General features: G+C 37.5%; 1 protein-coding gene across 1 annotated transcript in view; it reads left to right on the top strand.

Moving 5' to 3' along the window:
* The window catches only part of ROS1 (ROS proto-oncogene 1, receptor tyrosine kinase), a 73463-nt gene that overhangs the window by 3041 nt on the left and 43800 nt on the right, over positions 1-26622 (top strand). Inside the window, exons 3-22 of the mRNA XM_027634159.1 lie at positions 678-737; positions 1424-1450; positions 4138-4198; positions 4812-4960; positions 6123-6261; positions 6734-6935; positions 7561-7637; positions 9950-10072; positions 11020-11204; positions 12330-12427; positions 12966-13474; positions 14101-14313; positions 15182-15292; positions 15815-15996; positions 16966-17157; positions 21818-21918; positions 23465-23679; positions 23998-24155; positions 24760-24922; positions 25766-26028. Of these exons, the coding sequence (XP_027489960.1) occupies positions 678-737; positions 1424-1450; positions 4138-4198; positions 4812-4960; positions 6123-6261; positions 6734-6935; positions 7561-7637; positions 9950-10072; positions 11020-11204; positions 12330-12427; positions 12966-13474; positions 14101-14313; positions 15182-15292; positions 15815-15996; positions 16966-17157; positions 21818-21918; positions 23465-23679; positions 23998-24155; positions 24760-24922; positions 25766-26028 (3228 nt within the window). The remainder of the gene's footprint in view (positions 1-677; positions 738-1423; positions 1451-4137; positions 4199-4811; positions 4961-6122; positions 6262-6733; positions 6936-7560; positions 7638-9949; positions 10073-11019; positions 11205-12329; positions 12428-12965; positions 13475-14100; positions 14314-15181; positions 15293-15814; positions 15997-16965; positions 17158-21817; positions 21919-23464; positions 23680-23997; positions 24156-24759; positions 24923-25765; positions 26029-26622) is intronic.

Here is a 26622-nt window from a genome sequence, read left to right as displayed (position 1 = left end):
CTTGGCTGTGCTGCATACTGCATATTTGTTACTTCTCCACAGAGAACAGATGCTAAAATAAAGCTGGGATGGTTGGAGCACTGGCCACACACATCATAACTGGCTGAATAAACTCATTCCCAGAGCAATACTGAATGTGGACTGTCTTGGCCAGGGCTCCTCCTGTCCCTGGAGCTGTGTATCAGCCATTTCCCAAGGCCTATGTAAAGCTGAGCACCCTCCCGAAGTGATAGTCACAGTCTACTCAAGTGTCCTGCTACCCTTTAAGTGCTCTCAATACAAGTGTCAGTGTCACAGTCTTTACCAGAGCTGAACAGGCAATTGAACATCTCCAATTTTTCACAAACCAATCTCTAAGAATGACTTTTTTTTTCCTTTTCACTGTATTTGGTTTTACATTGAGAAAGGTACTATACAACATAATTCTCTTACTGTAAGATCTGAGTACCTATAATGTTTGGTATATTTAATATGTTTTTTACAGAGTCTAAGTGCTATAAGTATCTATTTTATTGCTAAAGAACCAGCTCATGAAGGAGATAAGTGACTTGGTCATGCAGAATGTTGTACTGCAGCTGAAAATTGAACAAATGTCCTTCCCATTAGAGCTGGAGTATCCCTTATCTTAAAAAATGTACTTTCAAAGTAATTTTTAAAGCCACCCTCTGTCTTTGCAGTGCATACAGGGATGTCAGTTTTGGAATGCAACAATGCAAATCAAATGTCCACTGAAATGTGTGAGTATTCCATAGGAATTGCCTTAGCCTTAGCTCTATAGCGCTTGTTTCCAGTCCATCAGATGGCTTATCCAATGACAGACATTTGAAATCTACTCAGAGTAATGTTTCTATGAAAAGATGTAATGTCCATATCTTTTCTCAGTTTGTTTATAAATTCTGTTTTGGGAAGATACTAATTCTTGCTATGCAAGTTGCCTGTAATATCAAAAGTTTTCATTATGTTTGACAAAATGCATGGGCATTTTACAGTTCATTAAGCTCAACCACTCAACCATTCAGATTTTCAAACAGTGAGAAAGAACTAGCGCTTTTCAGGATTTTACTCTACCAGAGACTGTCTCAGAGTTGCATGTAGATGTAAATGAAGCACATGGTCTTTATTAGATTGATTTCTTGATTTTACTAAACCAGATGGATAGGAACTAGCACTGCCATGATAATTTTTAAAATGCTCTTATTTTTCTAGACCTCTTGAACACCTAAATCTCATTCATCCTTAGCATTGTTATGGTGTTGACTTTTTGTTTTTTCAAGTGTGGGTTTTTCTTCTTTCATTATTTGCCAAGGGTTTTGTAGTGTACTTTCACTGTAAGAAACTTCTTATTAATTGGCATTACCTGTTTGAAATACTCTGTGATTATATTTATACTAATCCCATATTTTATTAATTTGTTTCTTGGCAGAATGAGACATACACCAGAGCGTGTGAGGTAAGTTAAATGCTATCAGAGCAGTAAGAAAAAAAAAAAAAGAAAATCACAATTTCAGTGATTACTGTGTCCACGTAGTGCTAAGAAAAAAAATGTAGATACACAAACTTGTCAATTCAGGTCTAATTTTTTTGCACTTCTGAAGATGAGTCAAGTGCCTGAATCCTTTCTTTTCAGCATGGTGGCTAAGGTCATGTTTGTGTTAAACACTGCTGCATGGCAAAGACCATTGCTGTAATGAAAGCAGACTAATCTCAGCATTATGAAACTCAGTACAGACCTATTTAAACTATGTTCTAGGCTCTCACCAGAGTCTTGTTCATCCAGTTTTTCATTAATGACATCAAAGACTATCCAGAGAGAATGCTTGTTAAGGTTGGTCTGATACCAGCTTGATAAGAAGTGGAAACAAGGAGTGAGAGCTAGAAGACAAAAGATAAGTGGGTCAGCAAAGTGCTTTTAAAGAGATAATGCCTTTCTGGGGCCCTTTTATCATGAACACAGAGTGTAAGATGGGATAGGATAAGGATGAGATGATAAGGATGAGACCTCAGGATGAAGGTTGTTCTCAGTTGGAGGTAACACACTTCAAGCAGGTGATGGAGGAGTTGGAGACAGTCCTGAGTAGAATACAAACCCATTGGCAACCTGGAAATTTGATTGAAAGGATCATTTTTTTTTTAATGTTTTTTAATCTATCAAATTTTTACTATAAAAAAGTTTTACTAATGCACTAAATAGTGGTTTTGGAATCTAGGAACTGTCCAAGAAGTAACCAACTTACTTCTGTAAAAACACAAGATTAGTGTGGGGGTTTTGTTGCTTTTACTTTTGAGTTGGTTTTTTTTTTACTTGTCTGGTCACGCAATATGCCACTTAAATTCACTGTCACTGCAAGGGCTTTTTTTGGGATTATCTTTCCACTGGATTGGTTGACTGACTTCACTACCCACCTGGTCAGGTGTGCATCATGTCACTGCACAAAGAGGATCAGGTTATTGCAGTCTGCAGAGCAAAGGAGTGGGAGTAAGAGTAAGACTTTTCCTTTGACATTAGCTTAGTTCTGTTGTGTGACTACACCTTGGGACTTAAATTTGGTAGTATTTCTCCTTTCACCTGGGAGCTGGGGAATGCCACTGAATTTGGTGGAATATTCACAAGAAAGGACAGCATGCTCTGGCTCATACAAGGGCATTTCTGATGGATGGAGAATATATGAAGATTTATTGTTTTCAGGTAGAACACATGACAAATTTTCCTCTAAATTTGTAAGGCTAGGAGCTTTTGCAATCCTCAAGCAAAAATTTGGTTTATGGTTCAGGTTCAGACAAAAATCAGAAGAAGAAAGAATAACACAACAAAAAACAAATGCTCAGAAATGTCTGTGTTAAATGAAGCAGAAGGCACTATGAATCAGTATGTAATCTGGGGACACTATCCTCTACAACTAAATAAATATTGGCTGTAAATCAAAGCTCCAGTGTACAACTGACAACTGATATCTGCTAATACCCAGATCTTTGCCCGCTAACAGTCATGATGATTCACTTGGAAGTATTTCATTTCTCTGAATATGAAAACATTGGATAAAATTTTTTAAGTGCTTGCACTCAGCATTGAATGTCTACATGTGAGATACTGTATATAGGAGGATACTGCTGGGCAAGTTTTCAAATTTGTCTCAGCTGCAACTGTGTTGTCTGGAATAATATGTCTTATCAGTTTCCAGAGGGTGCCAGAAGTGTGTATCCACAAATCATAGGAAGAGCAGTTAAAAAAATTTCCTCACTTACCATAATGAATTACTTCTTAGTGATCTAAAGGTTAATTATCACTTCAAAGGTGGCTGCTGTATGAAGGAAACTTCAAGATTTTATAGGCCAAGTGAACTTGAAGAATAAAATTAGCCCAAATGAAACACTTGTCAAGCAAAGCTCAAACCACCACTTCTCAAAAGTTTTTGATTTCCAGAAGACTCTAGAATGTAATTTTAAAGCTACTCAAACCCACCTGGAACATGTTTCAACCTGTTCTCTACCTATAATGCATGATAATACTATATCTATGTTTCCTACCTAAACTGAAAAGTCAGGAATTTTCTGTTCTTAGGACATGAATGTGGAGCTCACCGCCCTGGGATATTTGTTATGTTTATAGCTTGTAGACACAACTGTACCAGAAGGAGTAACTACTGAAAAGGAAGTGTGAATTAGGCATGACTGCTCTTACAAATTGCTGATTTCAGACTGGTTTGAAAATTCACTGGAAGTACATCTGTAAGAAGGCTCCTCATTCATAAGGAATACTTGAAGTGGGAAAGGGTGAAATCCAACATGTGGAATACATCATTAACAAGTCAAAAACCTTGGTTAAACTCCATGGTTATCTCTGAAGTCTATTTCCAACTTTAATATAGCCCAATATTCATGCTTTCCACAAAGGGACAATGTGTAAGTAGGTAACCCTTAATTCAGTGCCTAGTGAATTGACAAAAAGGCTCTCAGTAAAATCCTTGGAGTGAGTTTATGATACTGATATCTTTCAGAATGAATATGATTATTTTCACAGGGTTTGTGTATATGCAAAATGTCCACAGAATTTGCATGTATTTAAAATGTGCCTGCATGGTTCTGGAAGGAAGTTTGCCTCTACACAAAGCTAACCAGTGACTTCTGTACCCTACACAGACAGTTTCCTGTAAGTTTGGCTGTAGCCGTGCAGAGGATGCATATGGAGCTGAAGCACAAAGTAAGTCTGAATAGAGCCCTGTGTCCAATTGACAGTGATAAATTCATTTTTAAGATTATAGTCTTGTTCTATGATCTGGATTTCTTTAAAAAATAGGAATGACTTGAGTATTTTCATTAATCAGAATATTACAACTCTTCTTTTTTCCTTTAACAAATACACTGAAGTTTATCTTAGAGTAAAACTTCTTTCCCTCCCTTTCATGGACATGACATTTTTGAATCCAGTCTCAACTCTTTAAGTTGATACCTTGGGCTGATGTAGGGCTAATGAAATAATTCCCTTGAAAATCTCTTCAGAGGCCTCCTACACTTTCTCTAGGTTTCTATTCAGTAAAATTTTACTAAGCACCTGTAACTAAAAGTGCATTTATAAAAGTGCAGAGTTGTAGTCACATTTGTTCATGTTGAACTTGGCCCATTTCAGGCTTACTTATCAAACTGTCTTTGAAATGTTATGGGATTTATTCAGCAACATTTTCAATATATTCTTTTGTGCATTTTTATTGGCTTCACCACTTTCAGGTGCATGGGGTAATAGGCTTTTACCTTTGAGACACAGAGATTACCTTGAAAGATTTTTTCCTTACAGTTGCATTTTATTTTCCCCTCAGACTACTTGAACAAGCCTAGAGCACCATTTGCATCTGCCATTGGAAGCCATAGTGTCACATTAGGGTGGAAGCCAGCTAATATCTCTGGGGTGAAATATATTATCCAGTGGAAGTACAATCAGCTCCCTGGAGACTGGAGGTACACAGAGGTAAAGAAGGGCACTTCCTTTTACTTTGCAAGGAAATAGGCTCTTTTCTGTCCTTTTTTTTTTTAAAATATTGTTAGGTACATAAAAGAGGTTAACAAAATCATGAGTAGCATGGAGAAACTGAGGAGTGGTCGATTATTGCCCATTTCCTTCAACATAGGAACTAGGGAATTTGATGTAAACTAGGAGGTAGCAGGTTCAAAACTATCAAATGAAGGTATCTCCTCACAGAATGTGTAGCTAAAATGTTCAGCTGATTCCTAGCCCACGTGGATGTTAAATTACTATAAACTCCTTAATATTAAAATTGCTAAAATTACTAAATAGGGTTGGAAAAGTGACTGGAAAAATTAGGGACAAAAATATGGAGTTCTGCTAAATGTAAACATTCCCATAGTTTCGTGTTGAGCCACACTTATGAAATGCCAAGGCTGAGAGTATTCAAGAGAAATATGGCTGTTTGCTTTCTTTCTTTTTTTTAAATGCCTTTCCCTAGGGAAATTTATTTGGTTCTTGTCAAAACACAATACTTGGCTAGAAAGACCTTTTTGCTGACTCACTACAGTTATTCTCATACTATGTTCTTTTGCGTCAACTATACACCTGTTATCTTGCCATCATCTCTATTGGACCTATTTACAGAATATGACAAGTTACTGCTGCAAATCAAAGGTAAAGGTGATTGGCTAAGCAGGAAGTTCTTCTGAATGAATCATTCATGAAATAATAGGGAACAATTACTTCAGACAATAAATATTTCAGTGTAGCTAGGAGCCTTTGGATCTTACAACTGTAGTGTATGTATCAGCAGTTTAAAATACATGGCTCATAACAAGTTATTATTTTACTTTTTTTTTTAATTACCTTCTTAAAATTTACTATTATATTGCATCCATCCTTCCCTCCATCTACTCATTATTTAGATTTGGTCACGTGTTCTAAAGAAAAGAGAAGAGAAAAAGTTCTGAAAAGATGGAAAATTAAAGTTTACGAGGAAAATAATTCCCAGAATTTCCTCTTATTTAAACTTTGGATGGTGAACTTTTTTATCCTGAAATATGTACATTGTTGTATGATACCTCTTTTCCCCTGATACCATCCTACATATTAGCTGCAGATGGAGGAAGGCAAAAAACCCACTTGTGTCTGTGCATTAATCTAGGTAATATCTGAAACTTCATATACAGTCAAACACCTTCAAGCCTACACAGAATATATGTTTCGAGTAGTTTGGATCATTACGTCTCAGCTGCAGGTCCATTCTCCATGTAGTCCCAGCTACCGGACACATGCTTTTGGAGGTAATGAATTCTGCTGTTAATTATATCTTTCAGGACTTTAACAGAAACATTTAGGTTTCTTTGCTGTTTCTTTTAGAGAAAATATTGATGTCTAATCTTCAAAATGATGTATGTGTTGTATATTGGGTAGCTGCAGAAGACCAAACTAAAATATCACAGGTTCTTTTTTTTGAAGTAGGGCTCCTTAGTCCTTTTGGACGGAAGCACAGAAAATTACATGGTCAAAATTGTGAAGACACATTGGACACTTCTGTGTATAATTATGCATGCTAAATTCTTGACTGAAACACACACGTGTTTTCCTGGACATTAAAAAAGTTAACTGTTGTTGAAATGTTATGCTGTCCCAAATAATGTTTATTGGTGTATAAATGGATTAAGAGGTATGAAACCTAAAAATGTACTTAAAAAAAAGAAAAACCATTAATGTCTTAAACACCATACCAGAGTCAGATATTTCTGTCTCTTGCAGCTCCTGCGACAGCTCCTGTCATTAAAGATATTCAGAGTTCAAGTCCAAACACTGTTGAAGTTAGTTGGTCTCCACCACTGTTCCCAAATGGATTGATTATTGGATACAACTTGCTCCTGACCAGTGCAAACCATGAATTGTTGAGAGCCTCAAGGGGCCATAGCTTTCAGTTCTATTCCACCTTCCCAAACACCACTTACAGGTACAAAAATAAAAGATAACTGATGTGGCCAAGTGTGCTGTCACACTTCTTGCCCACGTAGCCCAGAGTATACCTTAATACCACTTCTGCACAATTATGCTATTTACTTATGTTCTTGCCAGAATGAGGGGTGCTTTCCTTGAGGTAACAGAGTTATTCCAGGTATGTTGGCTGCTTATGCAAAAGTTAGATGGGTAGGAAGGAAAAGCTGTTGTTTTTAATTTTTTTAAGTTTGTGTGACATGTTTTTAGTATACTCAGGAAATGATATAGCAGTACTCTCTAGTCCTTTAAGAATCTGGAAAAATTCCTTTGTTTTTATTAAACATGAAAGCCTGCATTCTGATGGCACTGGTAAATACAGATCTTCCTTTGAAATGAAATTGAGTTGTTCTTCTCAGTCTGCAAATTTATTTTGACTTAAAATTTAGAATATTCTGTTGTTGTTCCACCTTTGGGCAATTCAGATTTTGGTTGGTTTTGTTTTTATTATAAATTTCCCAGAACATTATATTTTCTAAAAGGCAAACACTTCTGTAGCAGCTTCCCTACTTGATAAAATGTTTCTCAGGCAATCTTTTAAAAGAAACCTGCAAACCAAAACCTGCCTCTTTGGTTTACCATAGGTTCAGTATTGTGGCAGTTAATGAGATTGGTGCTGGACCCCCTGCTGAAGCCAACATCACAACCCCAGCATCCAAAGGTACAAGAGTCCTTATCACTGTCTGTTCATGGGGACAAACTCATGTTCATTGGCCTGCCGTGTACCTGGGAGAAGAGACTAATATTTAGACTGTAAACAATGTATGTCAAGCAGTTGTATACTGATGAGTCAATAACATTTCAGAGAGAGTCCTGTTCTTTAGCTGTAGACATTATTAGGCTACACACCATGGTAATGACCTGTGAAGCTGGCAGGCCCAAACAGATTTGGCCTGAGTTGCATTACAGATGAAAAACACCTCAGTGGTCTGGAGTGGCCACTGAAAAAACATGATTCTGTTTTCTAGATGAGATTTTAACAGCTGACAAACAAATATATTTCTTCTAATAATATTAAATACTTAACATAAAACACTTTTGTCAAAACTTCTCAATTGTCTCAAGCCAAATATGTGAAATCATATCAATTTTTGTTGCTCTTTCATGAAGGTATTTATTTCGCTATATGAACTAATTAATACTGAAAGTAATGATACACTGTAGGTATCTCTCAAAGAACTGCAGAAATATTAATTAATTGCCAGAGAAAGGTACACGTTGAGATAGAGCACAAGAATGAAATCAGTGTTACCAAAAGAAAACAAAGGCTACTCCCCTCCTCCTGAAGAAATTCAGTTGTCAAACACCTGGAAATACTTCAACTCTATGAAAACACTTCAAAATTGTCTCTGAATAGCCAGTCTTGTGCTATTGGTTAGAGAAATTGAACTTACTTCTCTAGTGCTGCTTTTTTTTTTTTTTTTTTAATAGTCGTTCAGACTCTGATATGTCCTTACTTGGTGAATCCATGGAGTTTTGCTCTAGGGTTGGCTGACCCTGAACCATAAACATTTGTGTCATTTGTGAGAAGTCCAGGCCATGTTTATTCATTATGTCAATACAACTTCCAAGCAATTAATTTAAGGTAGAAAACAAACAAACAACCCTTTCCCCCCAAAAAAAAGTCATGGGGATGGGGAACCACCTCACTTCCCTTTACTAGTCATCACATAAAATTTCAGTTGTTTCCCACTGAATTGCATGGGCACATGCTTTCTCCCTGTGCTAACACTGAACAGGAGTAACCCTTCCTCATATATTGTGTTCAGAAATGGTGTTACTGCATGAGATACTGAGCTGTGTAGATCTGAGCCCCAAGAAGAGTCAGCAAAAGAATTTGATTGCTGTTGTAGATTGCAAGAAATGTTACTTGAAAAGAGATGAGGATGTAATATTGTCCTGTTGTACTCTGCTCTGGAGGCATCATTATCAAAATTATGATGTGTGCATCATGTGAGAAATACATGCAGCTCAATCTATGCAGATTATCTGGGAATAAATTAAGACAGTGTTTAATGACAGTTTTGTGATACTCGTATGAGGAAATGATATCTGATAGCAGATAGCTGTTTACACTGGAGAAAAAAAGGGAAAGAGGTTTGGCAATGGAAATCAGCCAAATTAATACTTGAAATAATACACCACTTTTTGAAATGAAGGTTACTACCTCATGAATCAATTTCACAGGGTGTGTGATAGATTTTCAAGGATCTGAGATTCAGAAACAAGGTAATCTGCCTTTCTCAGAGTTATGCATAGCCCAGACAGAAGGTGTGGATTTACTGCAGATATTTTGATATAAGTTACTCGGGCCTGAAGCATAAAGTCCGTTAATGTGACCAAATCTCTCCTTCTTGACTTTAAATTCTGTGACTTTATTAGAAAAAAACCCATTATTAAATTTATCAACTTTGAAGTAGATGATATTATCCAATTGTCATCTTTATCAAAGATGAAAGCTACTTTTTTCTTGAATAAATCACTTGACAACAGGATGAAACATATGAAATAAACATAATTGCCTTGCTCTTCCTCAGCTCTGTGGGATAATATTCTCGTTTCACTGAGGTTTTCAAAGAGGTCCAGAGGGGTTAAATATCCCACTTCTGCTGGATCCTGGAGTCATATGGATGTCTTAGTGCCTTCATTTCCTCGGGAGTCAGTAGAGCTTCATTTGCTGCAGCTTACTTTCCCTCACTAGGGACTCACTATTGTTGCAGGAAATGATGGTGTGAAATTCATGTGTTGCATTCTCATCCTGTGTGAGGAACCAGAGGGCACTGTATAATAACTCCGTACACTTTCAACACACAAAGAGTTTAGGTTTTAGTCTGTCATTCCAGTGTAAAAATATATTCATACATGTACATATGTGAACACGTGTATGTGCATGTCTATTAATGATGTATCTGAGCTAGCAACATTATTCTCTGTGCTGCAGTCATCTAAATTTTGAATTTCACTGTTTTTTAGTTAAGGAAAAAGCATCATGGTTCTTCCTATCCAGGAAAGAGTCTTTAAGGAAGAGATACACAGAATATTTCCTTGCAGCTGCTCAGTGCCTGCCAGATGATATTATACACCACCACATTACAGGTAAAATCTAATTGGGTTCTCTCCTTTTCTGTCAAGCGTGTCTAAGACCTTGGTGTTCACCAAGGGCAGAATGCACCTCACATAGCCTGAGACAATATCTAGCCTCCTTTTATAGTCAATCAAGAGAAATAGGAACTTTCAGGATATGATTAGACCTATTTGAAGTGACAGGCATTGGGAAGAGATAAATTGTTCTCCCCAATGCAACTTTTTCTTCACTGTATTTAGGCAGCTGCTTCAGAGAGAGACTTTTACACTGTAGGTATCTAAACTGAGGTAATATGAATGCATGTTTCCCTATGATTAATGTCTATATTTTCTCAACATGAATATGGGGATGTGCTTCAAACTTCAGAATAAAATAATACCTAATGCTAAAGGTACTGGCTGGTGTATTAGCATACTAATGAGAGATTTAGTAGCCAAAGTCACCAGATAACCTTGTTATCTCAAATTCCTCACAACTCTAATGTTTCTTATCTACACTGCTCCTTGGTGACAGCGTGGAAATCTGAGTTTACCAAATTTCACAGAGGCAAAGACTCCAGAGAAAGAATGTCGCCCCTGACTAAATAGCTTTTGACAGTGCAGGGGTGGCACAGATTATGTCAACCTTGACTGTTAGAGTGAACGGTACTTTGTGAGGTGATGCCAATTGCATCTGTTTGCCCTATAGAGGGGCAATCAGTGTCGGTTTGCATATTACATATCTCCTCTTTGTCTGATTACCTTTCTGAAGGGCAATTCTCTATAATAATGTCATTTACATAGCAAATGGGAAACTTTCCTTATTGCCTTAAAGATGACAAGAAGCAGAGGAAAAAACCCAGTTAACTTTTCTCCTATGATGATGAGTTGCAGATTGAAAAGTACATTCAGTATATTAACTGAAAAACTGAAAATTATTTCTTATATTATCTGTGTGCACATATCTTTCTATTTTTTAGGAATTTCTGTGAATATTTATCAGCAAGTTGTCTATTTTTCTGAGGGGAATTCCATCTGGGTGAAAGGAGTTGCAAATATGTCTGATGTATCTGACCTAACACTCTTTTATGCTGGCTGGGGTAATATTACATCCATCTCAGTAGACTGGCTCTACCATAGAATATACTTTGTCATGAATGAAAAGGTAATGCTCTAGGGCTTACTTAATTTTTTACTAAAGTTGAACCATTACTGTGATTCATTTTACATGAGAAAATACGGTTTATATGTAGATATGTATGCACAAAATATACTTACAGAAATATATTTTTAACTTCAGTAATATCCACATATTTCATAATTTAAAAAATAAGGAAGACTTGAGTATCAGATCATGCTTAAAGTAACTCCCCTATGTGGAACTCTGGCTCCTTGTCTTATTTTTCTCCTTAGGACATAAGTCTTTTAGTTTTAACTGCTTTGTTTTTGAGACTGACTTCATGCCTTCCTCATACCCAGTATAGGCACTTTGTTTGTCCACTTGCTTCCCATCTAATTTGTTTGGTTCCTACTCTGCCTCAGGAAGATGGTCAGATAATTAGTTAGTGATTATAATGCCCTTCATAATTGACAAAAGATGTTTAAGAGGGAAAGTGTTTCATACAATGATGACAGCTCTGATTACAATGGCTTCAATCTGAAGTAAAAATGGAGATGGCAATCCTGCACTTGATTTCCTACTCATAAAACATCAATTACATTAATGGTAAGACTCTGAATTGTCTCATGTACTCTCCTGCTGTACAAAGGACTAGAAACTTACCCTAAATGGTTAGTGGGGTAATTTTTTTATTTTTGTAATCCTCTTGCCATGTCTGATTTTTTGCTTACTGCTCAGGGAACAGAGAGGAGGAAAAGTAGTAGTGATAAAAAGACACAACTGAGCTGTAGATGAACAGACTGATGGCAGAGAGTTCTGAACCCCAAGCTATTGCTTCCAGAATCAGAAAAGCACTTCCCTTCCCTGTCAGATCATTTTCCAAGTATAGTTTGCCTAGACCGTCAAAATTGGGCTTTCCCCTCCAGCTTAGAGGTAGGAAGAGAAGATGACTGACAGAGAGCTCTTTCAGGGTAAGCTGTCATGGCTGCATTTGTGCTTGTGTACAAGTGTTATATTTGGCTGACTGACAACTCAGGAGCCCAGAAGGACCTAGCATTTTGAGAGAGCTGTTTCATTGCCTGATTCCCCCAAAGGAATCTTGGGTTAGCTTGTTTGCTCATTAGCAAACACCCTGTGAATGCATGACCAGTTTTTCTTCTCATTTGCCAGATACATGTCTGCCATTTAGAGAACTGCACGGTAGTTGAAGACGTCACTCCTCTTTATGTGACATCTCCTAGGAAGGTTATAGCTGATCCCTATAATGGGTAAGCGTCCTCCTTCGATCACTTGATGTCAAAGGTGTTATAAAGCTCCTATCTAAATTTCTCCACTTCATTAGTCATCTAGGTTCCTGTTTCAAGCACTTGCATTAGCTAAACAGAAATGCAATTGGTAACAAATAGCAAACTACAAAACAATTGGAACAAGAGTGGTACCATGCAGTGTTGTTTTCTGCACATTATTTCTTATGGTGTTAATAGAGGAGATAAAGCATTTCCAGCACAGAAATTTGAGTTTCAGAAATTTCGTGCTTTATGAATATGAATCTCTATGCATTTTAAATGTTCATGCTTAACACTTGAAATATTATGGAAGAATATTCTCCAATAATCTGCTATCAAAAGTTCCAGAAAGTAAAAATTTATGTGGTTACTTCTTGAAGTATATATATATTAATACTGCCAAAAGCATTTTCCTGTTGTGCACAAACACAGGCACATCTCTGAGCTGTTAAAATATTTGTGTGTCACTTACAGAGTGCTTGCACTGTAGTTATTTGGGTTTATTTTGCTCCATGGCCAGTTATATTTTCTGTCTCCTGGAGGATGGCATATACAGAGCAAACCTTCCACTCTTTCCTGGTACTGCCTCCATAGCTTCACCAGTAGTGAGATCCAGTGCTCTGAGAACCTTCATGATCAACTTCCAATCTAAGAGACTCATTTTCTTCAACAAAACAGAACACGCCTTTGTGTCAGGTTTTCTTGATGGTTCAGAATTTCGCATGCTGCGATCACACGTGCCGTTTAATGATGTGGAGAGCTTTGTTTATGAGGATAACACATTTACAGTCACAGATGGCTCTGCAGTTTTTCACGAGGAGGTCTCTCCAGGAGGTTCTAGCTTCAATGAGTATACTGTGGATTGCAATTTGGTGTATCCAGAATACTTTGGCTTTGGCAACTTGATTTTCTATGGGGCATCAGCTCAGCCTTTTCCTTTACCAACTACTCCTTGTCTTGTCATGGTGCTGTTTGGATTGGACCAAGCTGTGATCAGCTGGAGACCACCTGAACACAGTATTGGAACCAGTAAGTTCAGTTGTTTCTCACTGAAAGTCTACTCCTTTTCTTTCTAGAAGAGTAACTTTCTGGTTTCCCGTTTCTTGATTTGGGCTTTAGAGACTTCAATAGCACATCCTCATAGAAGTTGTGGAATTATCTCAGTTTGAAAAATGTAAGCCATAATTTGCCAGTAAAATAGCCAAATTGTCTGTCTGAATTAATACAAGTGTATATTGGTAATTCATCTGTCCCCTCCAAGGATTTTAAGCAAGTCTTCAACTTAAGAGTGGTGTGGAGTAGCAGTAATGTTGGTTGCTGATATCACACAGGATATGCATGCCAGAGATGTAATGACTTTTGATCAGTGACTGTGTTATGGTTTCTATCCTCTGTGTATGAGTCTTTGACCAGTAGAAAATTACCTGGTTGGGGAAAATTTTGGTTCTTCCAACTTCATTCTTCATTGGGGATTGAACCACTGCTCTTGGTTGGTCCCAGAGATGAAGAGTGTACATTTTTAATTTATCCCTCTCCCAATTTCCCTGATACTGGCATCTTTGAAAGGAGTCTCCAATATACAGTTTTCTCAAAGAATGTGTATCATCTGTTGCAACCATCTCTTCTGTAATAACATGATGATTTGCTTCTCACAGGTTTATCTGCTTGGCAGAAATGGACCTATGATGTGAAAGTGTCATCTCAACACCCATTTGAGGAGAAATGGATTGTCTCAAATATTAGTAACACGAGGCTTACAGTGAAGGGTCTGGCCAGCTTCAGAGTGTATGAAGTGTCGGTTAGAGCTGTGTCTCCTGCTGGTGCAGGGCCATGGTCAGAGTCATTTAGAGGCACAACTTTAGAAGAAGGTGAGAATTGCTTTGTCTCATAGGAAAAATGAAGAACAAGTTTTATATGCAGATCTCCACCTGGTGAGGCCTAGACCTTGGGCAAAGACTGTAAAATAAAGGACATGGAATGGTTTGTCTTAGAAACATTAAAGAACACAGGATAAATAAATTTGCTTTTAGTCAAAGTAGTGAGATTCTTAAAATAGTATAATGATATTAAATATTATTTATGCATTTAATATTGCTACTTATCTACATTTTTCTAATGCAAATACGCTATCAAACACATTATTTGATACATTATCAAATTAACAGTATGAGACGTGTTATTCCTTTCCTGTGCTCTGTAAAGAACTTTCTACGTTGAAGTGGTTTGCACGTTTGGGAGTTAATGACAGTTCATGGAAAAGTGCAGCTCACTGAATGCTGAAAATCCTTGGTTTGAGCATAAATAATGAGAGGAAATGGATGTGTGTGAGATATCTAAAATTTGTAGGTCTTTGGAATGTGGTTTGAAAGCTAGTTCACCCATAATAACCTATGTCTGAGGGGAAAATACCTTTCAGATTAAAGTGCTGGACTGGTTCTTAAGATTAGGGGTGACTTTTACCTGACTTTGGTAAGGCCAGGTCAAAACACACAGTGGTTTTTAAGCACCTAATAGGATTTCAAAATGCCTTATTGTTCTGTGACTAAACCTGCCCTTAACCTCTGAGTTTGTCAAATTATGATATTTTCATGCATTTCTTTGTCCACTACTCCTTAGGAATAAGTGTTAAGGGTGATTTTGTAGCTTTCCAGAAATAAGAACCCTGTTACTGAAATACAAATCTTATACAAAAATTGCTTCTTAGTGTGCACAACCACTGTTTTCTTTCTTTATCAGCTGAAGAAGATCCATGTATGTTGGCAGTGGGGCCTGAAGGTCTCTGGAAGCAGCAATTGGATAGCTATGGGCCAGGAGAACTCCTCTATCCTCATATAGGAAACATTTCAGGTGAATACTAAACAAATTGCATGCTGCTGCTACAGACTTATTGCAATTTATTAGGTTTCCATAAATTTCAGCAGCAGAATTGAAAGACAAGAGTTCCTATTGCAGCAGTCTAGACTTGAATATAGTGCAGTGCAGTGCAGTGCAAGAGCTTCATTGAGCCAAGCCTTTGTCCTCATTCTCTTCTATTTTATGAGTCAAATGAATCCCTAGTGAAACCCTACTGACATCACCTCAGTTACAGCAGAGCTAAATTCGACTCTCTGACCTAAATAGTTATGTCTCCAGCATCCCAGTATATGCTTGTCATACATTTATAGTCATCAGAGCTATATATGTATTATTTATATACATTGTATTCCTATAGAGAAACATCTATCTTCATGTTAGCTGAGCCTAACTGTGGATTTGTATTGATTTTTAAAAAGCTGAAGTGTCTGGCTACATTTTATTCTTTGAAAAATATGGGGGTTTTATTTGCATGTTTGTGAAATGCTTAATATCTTCCTTTTTTTTTTCTTCAAGACCTCGATTGGTATAATAACACTCTTTATTGGATTAATTCCATGGGGGAAGTTCAGACTTGGTCATTTAACATAAGAAAGGGTACCACTGAGAATACTTATATACCTGATGTCAGAGATGCAAGGATGTTGGCATTGGATTGGTTGGGTCAATACTTGTATTTGGCTGGCAAAGCAAATACGGTAGGTATAGTTGCACTTCTTAAGAGAAAAAACCTCCATTAAGTCAACAATAAAAGACTGTAAGGCAGAATTTAGAAAGATAATCCCTACTTCTTGCAATCTGAGATGCATTTGGACCTCTGCTATGATAGTGTAGAACAAGGGGGTCTTTCTTTCTTTATGTGATTTTCCAGAGTTACAAAAAATTTTGGGGTAAAATGTTCACTAACATTCACTAATCCAGGATAGTGAATTTACCAGGTGCAAAAAAGGCAAATCAAACATGCTATCAACAGTTTTGGTGGATTCAACATTGTAAAAATGAGAGAAGATAGTGAAAATGGAGGCCATCAAATTGATCTTAGCTAAGAAGTAGATGAACTTTATTTTAATCAAATTTGACACTATTTGTTTACACTGAGATTTTCAAGATTGACCTCTGTACTGTGATATTTTGCAGATCACTGCAGTTAAAAAATAATTACAAATGCACTTTGTACACTCTTATATCAGGAACACTGACATGTGAATTATTTAAAAGGTATCCGACTTCAAAATTGTAGTGCTAATTTATGCAGTGCTGTCAAATTATGCTTTTCATTTCTTGTAAGTGCAAAGTCAGAAGCTGTTTTAAAAACTGGAGCTAGAAGGCCAGATTTCACACTGCCTTGCACCCTCACTTACACTTGTGAATAGTGAATATGAAGCGGGTGAGAAACTCTGTCAGACAGAAGGCTGCCAAAACTGGGAAAAAGAAAGGGAAAAGCTATTTCAGCTTTTCTTCTTTTGTTACTTTCTGGTAAAAATGAAGTAATAATTTTTTTGGCTATTCTTCATCCTTATACTTTGAATGTAAAAGGTTTAGGCTTTGAAAGTCTAAGGATTGCATAGGCTTCTGATAAAAGGCTGTGGAAAAGTCGCCAGTGTATACTCAGTTGAGCATGGCTGATGATTTAGGTGTGATGCTAAAAGCAATTCTTTTGTCCCTAGATATACAGAAGATCGCTGCGGGGGGGCCATATGGATGTTGTGGCTCATGTCATGCTCCCAGTGAAGGATCTAGTAGTGGATTCAGTAAATGGCTATTTGTACTGGGCCACAATGTATTCAGTGGAGAGTACAAGATTGAATGGAGAGGAGTATCTGATGTTACAAGAGCTGCTACAGTTTTCTGATAAACAGGTGACTGGGGTTTTTTTATTTGTTTGTTCGGGGTTTTTTTGAGTCATGGGGGGGTGGGTTGGTGTGTATTTTAGTATTTAGATCTCTTGAATATAGTCAGTGTTCGTGGCTGCCAAAATTGACGTTTTACTACCAGAAGAATAACATGCCTTACTTGCAATAGTTTTGTATCATTCTGAGAACAGGGTAAGAATTAAGTGATGTAGTAACTGTACCAAAACCGTGGCTCATAATTCTAAAATCAGATGTTTGCAATAAAATGTGACATAAGACATCTCTTTGTGGTTGTAATGCTGCTCCTTCCCATATGTGAAAGGTACTTGCTTTTCCCTAAATGATTTAACTCTAATGGTCACACATCAAAATAAGTAGGCAGAGCTCCATAGCATCCTGCCTATTTTGTGATGTTGCCCAGCTTGCAGGTCCTGACAGGGCCAGTTTTGGGGCTAGGCACTTGCCAGGGACATCAGATTTGCGCTTCAGGCTGCAGAGGTGCTGCTGTAGAGACAGGCTTTGCCTGTGGTGATGAGAGAGGGGGAATGGTAGCTGGTGCCATACTTGCACTCAGCGCAGCTGGTCCCTGCTGAGGCCTGGCACAGCTCACTGCTGCTTCTGCCACAGTGCTGATGAGGGTGCCACTGACAGTCTCCATTCTTCCTCATCCTGTCCCTCCTGTGGTGCCAGGAACAGCAAGTCCCATACTTAGACAATTGTCAAGGATCTCCTCTTCCAACTCACCTCTTCCCTTCTTCATTTTCTCTTTATCTTTTGCCAAGTCAGACGCAGGCCTGGCCCCAGCTTGGTACCTCTTTCTTTGCTCCAGGCTCATGGGGAACTCCAAAAGGCTGTGAAGAGCAGAGCAGCTCCTCAGGGAGAAGGAAAGGGGGCTTCTTATAAGAGTGAGTAAAGACATTGAACAGTATAGGGGGAAAAAGGAGATGAGGGATTATCATTTTAGCTGTATTAGGGTAGAATACTCCTCCTACATGCAGGAGTAGGCTGGTAGAGAGCAAATAGAGATGCCATTTCCACCTATGGATCATCAAAGACCCTGCAGATTGTGGGAGTTCATTAACTCCTCTTCCCTACCTGCAGACATTTTGATGTGCTCTGAAGCCTGCACAGACAACCTCTGTATCTCTGCTGATCTGTGATGGATGACCAAATTCCCTGGCAAGTGAATCCCTTACTCTCTTAAAAGGGACTTGAGAACTTTGGGAATCAGTGTTATTGGGACTGTAGACCCAGTGGTAGCTTTGAACCTTTTCCAGGTTGTGTCCTGAGCAGGTCAGACTGAGGGACTGTTCCATCTACTGCACTGCTTTTACTGTATGGAGTCTCTCTTGAGGGAGAGCTGAATGCTCCTCAGCATAAACCACAGCCTGTGTGGGCTTGTACACTCTGTCCCGAGTGCTGGAGTGAGACATAGTTTGACTGCCACAGAACTGGTCAGCATAGATATATTATTTGCTGCAACAGCTTTCTTTAAAACACAGCTCATGATAAAGAAGCCTTTGTTTTTATTCCATCTGTTATACCATTTGTTTTCCCATCTTACCTGATGCCAGATTCTCTGTTAAAGACCCATTACAATTTTAGAGATCTATCTTTCTTGGTTAGCTTTGTGTCGTTCCCCAGAACATTTCAATTTTCTTTCCCAAAGGAAAAGAAGATAGTGTTTCTCCGATTATAAAAAAAAGCCAGGCCTGGTTTAGCCCATGAAAGGGAATTAACATACAGAAAGACCAGCTAATCTCACAGGTCTGTTACATTCCTGAGGGCTTGGGAAGAAGGAAAGCTCTTTCTGATATGTTACCTACTCTACTTGTAAACCTTAATATAGAAGAAATGGAGAACTTTTGTACATGACAGAAATGTCTGTGCTGCAAAAGGTCAAACATCTTCTAGTATTAGCCTCCCACCTCTCTTTTGAAGGTGGCTGGTGTGGACTGTCTTTATGGGAAAATATATGCTGTACAAGCTCAATGGCACACTTAGACTTACCACATATCTTCTGAATGATCTGTTTCAAAGGATCCAAAACTTGTATTTTATTCTAAGAGGCGAACGCTACCTTCTTTGTCCTTCTCTTTTGATTCACTACCTGTTTCTCTTAATCGCCTTATGCTAACCTCAGATTTCTTGTTCCTCTTTTCAAGAACCTTGGCAGCAATGAGACTTCTTGTCTCCTCCTGTCATTTTTTTTCTGCACCTTTCTCTATGTCAGTGATATCAGCCTTCAACCATCCACTTATTCACACCTCCTACAAGCAAGCATCTCCTCTCCTGATTCTCTGCTGCCCTAATCTATGCACTGACTTCCTGAACTCAACCTCCTGCTGTGATGCATACAGGAAAAAAGCCAACTAAAAATACCGAGATTGAGAAGTTACCAGTTATAGCTTACAGGTGTTTATTAAAATAAACCCCAAAATAAACCCATCAGAAAAAAAAGGGCAGCACAGCATTCTGTAATGGCAGAATTATTGAGCTGGTCATATCGTTTCAGTATAAAGATGCAAATATATGTTTACACAAGTACTAACGTATCTTCCTTGCACAATGGATATATTTATCCTGGAAAGAGCACTTCTTAACTCAGTATTAAAACACAGATGTAATTGTTAATTGTTGTTATTCAACAGTTAAAGCATGTTTGCCACATAACTGTTTCTTACTGGTGTTACTTTTAGCTTGAGTGCTAGGAATAGGAATTGAAGAGACTACTGTGAAAACGACAACTTTCCTAAACCAATACAAAGGCAGAGCTTTGAAAGTCAAATTTCTTTGTCAGGAACTAGATCTCTTTATTACAACTATTTTATTTTTCAATCAGCTCTTTAGCTTAGCTAGTGTGTGTTGGCATAACCTGATTGATTTTAGCAGAGCTATTCTGGTTTATACCAACTTAGAACCTGGCGTAGAATTTTCAAAGCACTTAGTAAGCCATTTAGGCTGTACAATGGATGGAACAAAAGTTATTTGTAAGGGAACAGCAAAGTGCATTATATGGAAGGGGCCCAGGACCCTCTAGGTGTCGTCTCTTAGTATTTCTAGTCAAATAGCTAAATTTATACTGCATCTTATGATGTTGAGTTACATTGCATCATCACAACTACATGATGTGTCCAGAAACTAGTACCTCTCATGAACTGGAAAAAGTTTTTCTGTTTTTGAAGCATAAGAGAAGGGGAGATGTTAAATTACTGCCTAACTCCCGAAGATGAATAGTACAATTATTTATTTGCCTTTTATTAATGGTGATACCAGGGATTAGGAGAAAGAAAATGGACACACCTATGGGAAAATATAATAGTTGTAGAAAAAAAATGGGGCGAGGACAAAAAGCCCAAATATTTGAAGAAAGCAAGATAAATTCCAGAAGATGTCATTTGTTGTTGAGCATAGGAGGGAGAATAGGTAAACAGGATAAAATATAACATGGTTAACTAAATATACACTCAGACACGTACATGCTGTGAGATATTTTTAACAGGACAACCTACGGGAGCAATCATTCAAACCTTAATTTTCTGACACACAGTGTCAACAGAAATATGTCAAGAATGTGATTACATAAGGAGCAACAGACAACTAACTGATATAGCATTTGCTTTCCTGTCATCATCTTCTGCAGTTTATTAATGAAGAGTTAGGGAAAAAAAAAAAGGCTGTTCCACTTACATCCATAATGGAAATTTAAGCTTATAAAAGAATAGCTACAACTAGTGTTTGGATGAGAAGTTTGAGAGCTGCTGGAAAACATGTTCAGAGAGGCCCCTAACAACTTGCAAGCTGTGCTAATGATATGACATAGACTAAACTTGATAACATTTAGCAGACTAACTTGTGGAAGCAAATTCTTTTTTATTTGTAGAACAGATTATTAGATGTCTGATTTCTATTACTGTTGCATATGGTATTGAGTCTGTTGTTTACTGCAAAAACAAGAGAGTTCTATTTTGTATATTAGATCCTATGAAAAATAAACAAAAAAATCTTTCACTTTACTTAAATAAGGGTAAAACATCGAAGTAATGAACAGGAAGATTGTTTAATTTCCTGTACACCCTCTCTTTTTAAAATAATGAATTATTTACTAAAATGTAAATATTTAAATTTCCCACTTAATGAAATAAATCAATAAAAATTTTGCACCTATTTTTCATAAGTAGTGCAACACATTATATATTCTATGTATAGAATCAAAGCCAGAAAACAAAGACAAAAGATCTGAAATACTTCTTTTAAAAGGTGATTCTGATGTTCATACTGGATATCAACCACCTATTTCAGATAAAGATTGTTAAAATACTGGATGTATTCTAGAGATTTTGATAGGTAGTTCCATTAATCACTTTATACACTATTGCCATCCTATCTGAAGTACTCGGATACTCCGGGGATGAACACTGTGACAGGTGTTAATAAAATCCTATCTAGAAAATAATCAGCTGCTATAAATAGCTGTCCACCAAGCACCTGAATTATTTTCTAGAGCTGTCTCTTTTTGTGTTAGAATAAACATTCATGGTAGTAATGTTATTTTTGCCAATAAATACCCATGCATGAAGTTGTCTAGACAACAGTTATGCCTAAGGGCTTTTACCTCAGAAGTGAAGATGTGTTCAAATTGCCATTTGGACTGTTTTTTTCCTAGGTGGTTGGTTTAACTTTGGATCTCATCCAAGGTTTTCTTTACTGGCTTGTGCAAGATAGTCTATGTCTAAACCTACACAGAGCTTCTCTCTGCAAAGAACAGTAAGTAAATGTATAGCAGAGTTAAGAAAGTCTGTATTTTCTAGCTTTCATGATACTCTTTGAGAAAAAAAGAAATTATCCAATGCTGGACACACCATTTACTAATTTAACAATGAAGAAAAAGAAGAGCTAGTGATCACAACTGGCTGATTGCAAACTACATGTTGAGATGGTAACAGTCCTACAGTGAGAGAAAAAAATGTGGAAGCTCAGCTTAACTGAGATAATGCTCATTAATATTTAGACTTAGCTTTAGGAAATAGTCACAATTTATTGTCTATTTTATCTTGGCATTTACAACATCTGACAGTTTCCAAGTGCCTAGAGCTCTCTAACTTGTTCATCTTGCATGAAGCTCAGGACTCAAACTGACACTACTTTCTCATCTGAGAAATCAGTACTCAGCAGGTTTTCCTCTTGATCATCCTGAACATGAAATGGCTACATTATTCCTTTAAAAAGACAAAACATAACAAAACCATGTTTATGGGTTAGCTTGAATACTTCCTAAAACCTTGAGAAAAGTGGTAATTTGTTCTCTAAGTGCCAAGTGTGTGATAAGTGGTAGTTTGTGAAACTAATCTTTTGCTCCTTTCCATGTGGAAAATGCCACTACTTTTTTTTCAAGCATCAGAATAAACTTCTTAAACTTACCTGAACGGCACCTGTATTTACATGTGCTTGTAATGTTGCAGGATGGCTTTGTGTGGAATCAGTTGAATTTTCTGACTCATTTTAGACTTAGTATGATTAACAGAAAATACTTAAAGAATCAAAATAACTTGATTAGTTTTAGCTGGAATATGCAGCCCCATTGTGAACCAATTGGCCACCATATTGTGCCTGGCATGCCAGAATACAGAGATCAGAAGTAATCCATCCTAATGGACCTGCTGGTGTGTCAAAGCTTTTCCAAATTTGTTTTGGATAACATGCGTCTAAGCTTAAAGACATTTCTGAGATGGCAAAATGATGCCTCTAATGACATATATAATCTCTTACACAGAAGATAAATTGGAACCTAAAAAGACCTTTTTAGTTTTGACATACAATATACAAGGCAGATTAAATCATCAGTGATCTCAGTGGAGGAAAATGTTAATAGAATTTAATAAAAGAAGGAAACTAGCAGGGTCAAATTCATCTGGGTTTCTGATATAATGAAGTGGAATGAATCCTATTCTGCAAAGTAGACTCTGTTTCAGTGAAATTGCTGACAGATAAGCTGATTGTTCAAAATATTCACTTTTCTGCATCAGAATATTAAACCATTTTATAATTGTTTTCCAATGAAATCAAGGGAATGAAAAGGGTTTTTTCTTTGTTTGTTTAGATTTTCTTGCAGGTGTTTCTGCAATGTTTCATATTCTGAAAAGTGTTCTGCTTTAAAGAGCTTAAAGAAAACTTTTTAATTTGTTTTCCTGTCTCCTACATGAGTATTAAGAATTTGAATTATGAGAAACTTATAAATGTGTCAAACATTGCATAAATCTGTTTTCTCTACACGTGTGCTTTCAGTTTGCTAATTTCATACGTGTTTTCACAGTTGTGGCAATGCCATAGTCACAGAATTTGCGGCATGGAGTACTTCGGAAATATCTCAGGGTGCACTGGAATACTACAGTGGTCGTCTGTTCTGGATTAATAGGCTTCAGTTCATTACAACCCAGGAAGTAAATCAGAGCCTTAGCATTCCCTTCTCACAACCAGCAGAGTTTACAGCCTTTACCCTTGTTCATGCATCACTTAAACCTTTGCCAGGTACATTATTTTCTTTGTCTAAACTCCTCAATAACTCCTCACTGCCAGCCTGCAATTCTTCATTCTTGAAATTTTTTAGTTGTTTGACAAAGGATAAGGACAAGTGCAACTTCTTAAGGATATATCTAGTTATTGTGCAATTATAAAAGCACAATATGGGTATGGATAAAAAGAATATATGATGGTGTTATTCATTGTTTCTATTTAAGACAGTTTATAGGATTTTCCATAGTACTTTAATGTTTTACGTCAGGTTTGAAAAGTCTACCTATTCTTCACATTCTTTAGGTTATTATTATTTCTTCTGTTTATGGACAGGAAATTTGTCTTTTACACCAAAAGTGATTCCAGATGCAGTACCAGAGTCTTCCTTCAGGATTAAAGGAAATTCTTCAAGTTTTCACATCACTTGGAGTCCTTCCACAAAGGTGGAATGGGGAGTTGTCTTTTACTGCGTGGGATCAAAAGCTCTACAGGTGAAGATATTCATGCAATCCTTCCCTATTATCTGCATATATTACTGCATCTACTTGCTGATATTTCTCTTTTTAAGCAGAAATTCAGTTTGTTTCTTCTCCAGCATTTACAAATCGGTCAAGAACAAAACTAAACTGTAAATGGAATGCAAGTTGTCCAGGTTCTCCATCACTGCAGTCATCACAGGAGGAACACGGGCTTAGCAGTAGCTCTGGGCTAGCAGCTGGGGTGTGAAGAGCCAAGCAAGGAGTTCACAGTGCTCAAAGATGTGTGAGAAAGCCTTTCACGGTAACTCAGAAAGAGAAGTGTCCTCTGAGCTGACAGTGGGACAGCCCTTGCCTGAATGTGAAATCTAGCCCTCCCCACACTTAGTTTTAGTGCATTTGGCAAGTTTTTCTTTAAATTCAGAGGGCATATTGCTAACACATTGTTACACATCACTACAATACCACAGGAGTTGGTGAAACAATGATCACTCACAGAAAGAGAAGCTCTGTTTTGGTTTAGTTGACCAGCTTGCTGAGGGAATTTTGGAAAACTTAAGGCCTTTCTGAGTGGGAAAAAAGTCTTGCTTTACTTTGTTCTGTTTTATTTCATTCACAGTCTCTGAAGAGTGAACAGTGCCTCCATCCCCATAACCTGACAGTGCCATCCTACCGAATAGATTGGCTGGAACCATTTGCACTCTTTGATTTTACTGTCACTCCATACACATACTGGGGCAAGGCACCAACGACATCTGTATCTCTTCGAGCCCCTGAAGGAGGTACTAAAATTTTAAATCCCATTCCTCACTTGTAATGGGTGCTGGGGCCAGGTCTACGTCAGCAAGTGAAACCCCAGAGAAGGATAAGCAGCTGTCAGACCTCGCCAGCTATAGGCAGAGTTGCAAGGACATGTTTCTGAGCATCTCTGGCAATTATCTATTGCACACACAAAAGCACATAATTGCAGTAATAGAATTCAGAACAGAAAATGCACGACAACATATCCGCCATGTGCTTATGACCACGAGCAAGAAGAGGAACTGAGATCCACTGCAATGAATATCAAAGGCTGCATGCAATATCTTAACTACTTATTAGATTTTTAGTAAATATTATGTGCTTTTTACTTTTGATTCAGTTTTTATTTTTTCTCTTATGCACGTCAAAGTTAAGTTAGCTAAAATATAGTGTTGAGAGACTGGAGCATTGAGAAAGCTTATGAAATACAATAGATTTTGAAGTGGATAGAAGAGGTGATAGAGTACACTCTGTACTGTGAAAATTCTTGCTGCCCCATAGTTACCTACAGGACTTGGGTAAATAGATATGTCCCATCTCAGTGCAGGAGTGCATTTTTTTTTCTGTTTGTACAACTCTTTTTTTTGCTAGGCAAGTTAAATTCAGATACCAACACACCAATGAAAAACAGAAAGGAATGGCCATGAAGTTTTAGATAATCTTCTGTAGTTTACACCTCACAAATTGCTATTTGTCTCTGTCAGCATTCAGCCTGTAAAGCTCTGGCCCAAAACTAAAAGAGTTAACTATGAGGTAGAGTTTGTGTTTTAATAGAAGTATTGCTTCTGTGGTTTTTATCTTTTTTTTTTTTTTTTTTCATACAGTTCCTTCAGCACCTACAAACCCTAGAATATATGTATTAAGACATAACCTACATGAAAGTGATGAGAAAGTCCTTGTGGAGTTCAGGTGGGACAGACCTGAAAGGGACAATGGAGTATTAACGCAGTTCAGGATTTACTATCAATTATTGAATCAGAGTGGCACTGCTGACACTTTCACAGAGTGGAATGCAAGCAATGTTAAAACCACCCTGATGCATTTTTCTCTCAAGAATGTGCTTCCCAGCCTCACAGTAAGGTTTCAGGTATGAAAAATTAAGCTTGTGTCATGCTAGATGGTAGGTATTATCAGTGCAGTCTGATGTGTTTGCCTAGGAGATGGTACTGGGCTTGGGGCAAGAGCTTGTGGTTTCTGCAAGGACTCACACAGCTTCCATAAAAAAAAATTTCCATTTTAAAACTTGTCAAGAAGTCATAGTCTCATTGTGATAAAAGCTTTGAAACACACAGAATGTGTGCTTGAAAAACAAGTTAAAAGCACGAGACCATGTAATAGACCAGGTATTGATGGGGAGAACACCATGTTGGTTGAACCATCAACCAACAGTAGGAATTGCTCCAGGCTGGGGAAAGAGGCAGGACTGTCTGGAGTCCTTTGAGCTCTAATTGTTAGACGAAGCATGGATTGTCACTCTCTAGCCCACGGCTTAAAATTGTCTTCATAGCCACGGTCCAAACCTGAATGTTGCCTTTGAACTGAGCAGTACTTATGTCAAACAGAAGCACACACGTATATTCCTTGGTGAGCAGACAGTGGATCTGCTGGTTTTGTCATTAACTATGACTTTACAGACTTTCAAGTGCAATCATTTATGCTCTTACTTAACATAAGGAACAAT

Source organism: Corapipo altera, unplaced genomic scaffold (genome assembly GCF_003945725.1).
Source record: "Corapipo altera isolate COAL_440 unplaced genomic scaffold, ASM394572v1 2b, whole genome shotgun sequence".
Taxonomy (NCBI): Eukaryota; Metazoa; Chordata; class Aves; order Passeriformes; family Pipridae; genus Corapipo; species Corapipo altera.
The sequence above is the reverse complement of the archived record's forward strand: the minus strand, read 5'-3'. Positions and strand labels throughout refer to the sequence as shown.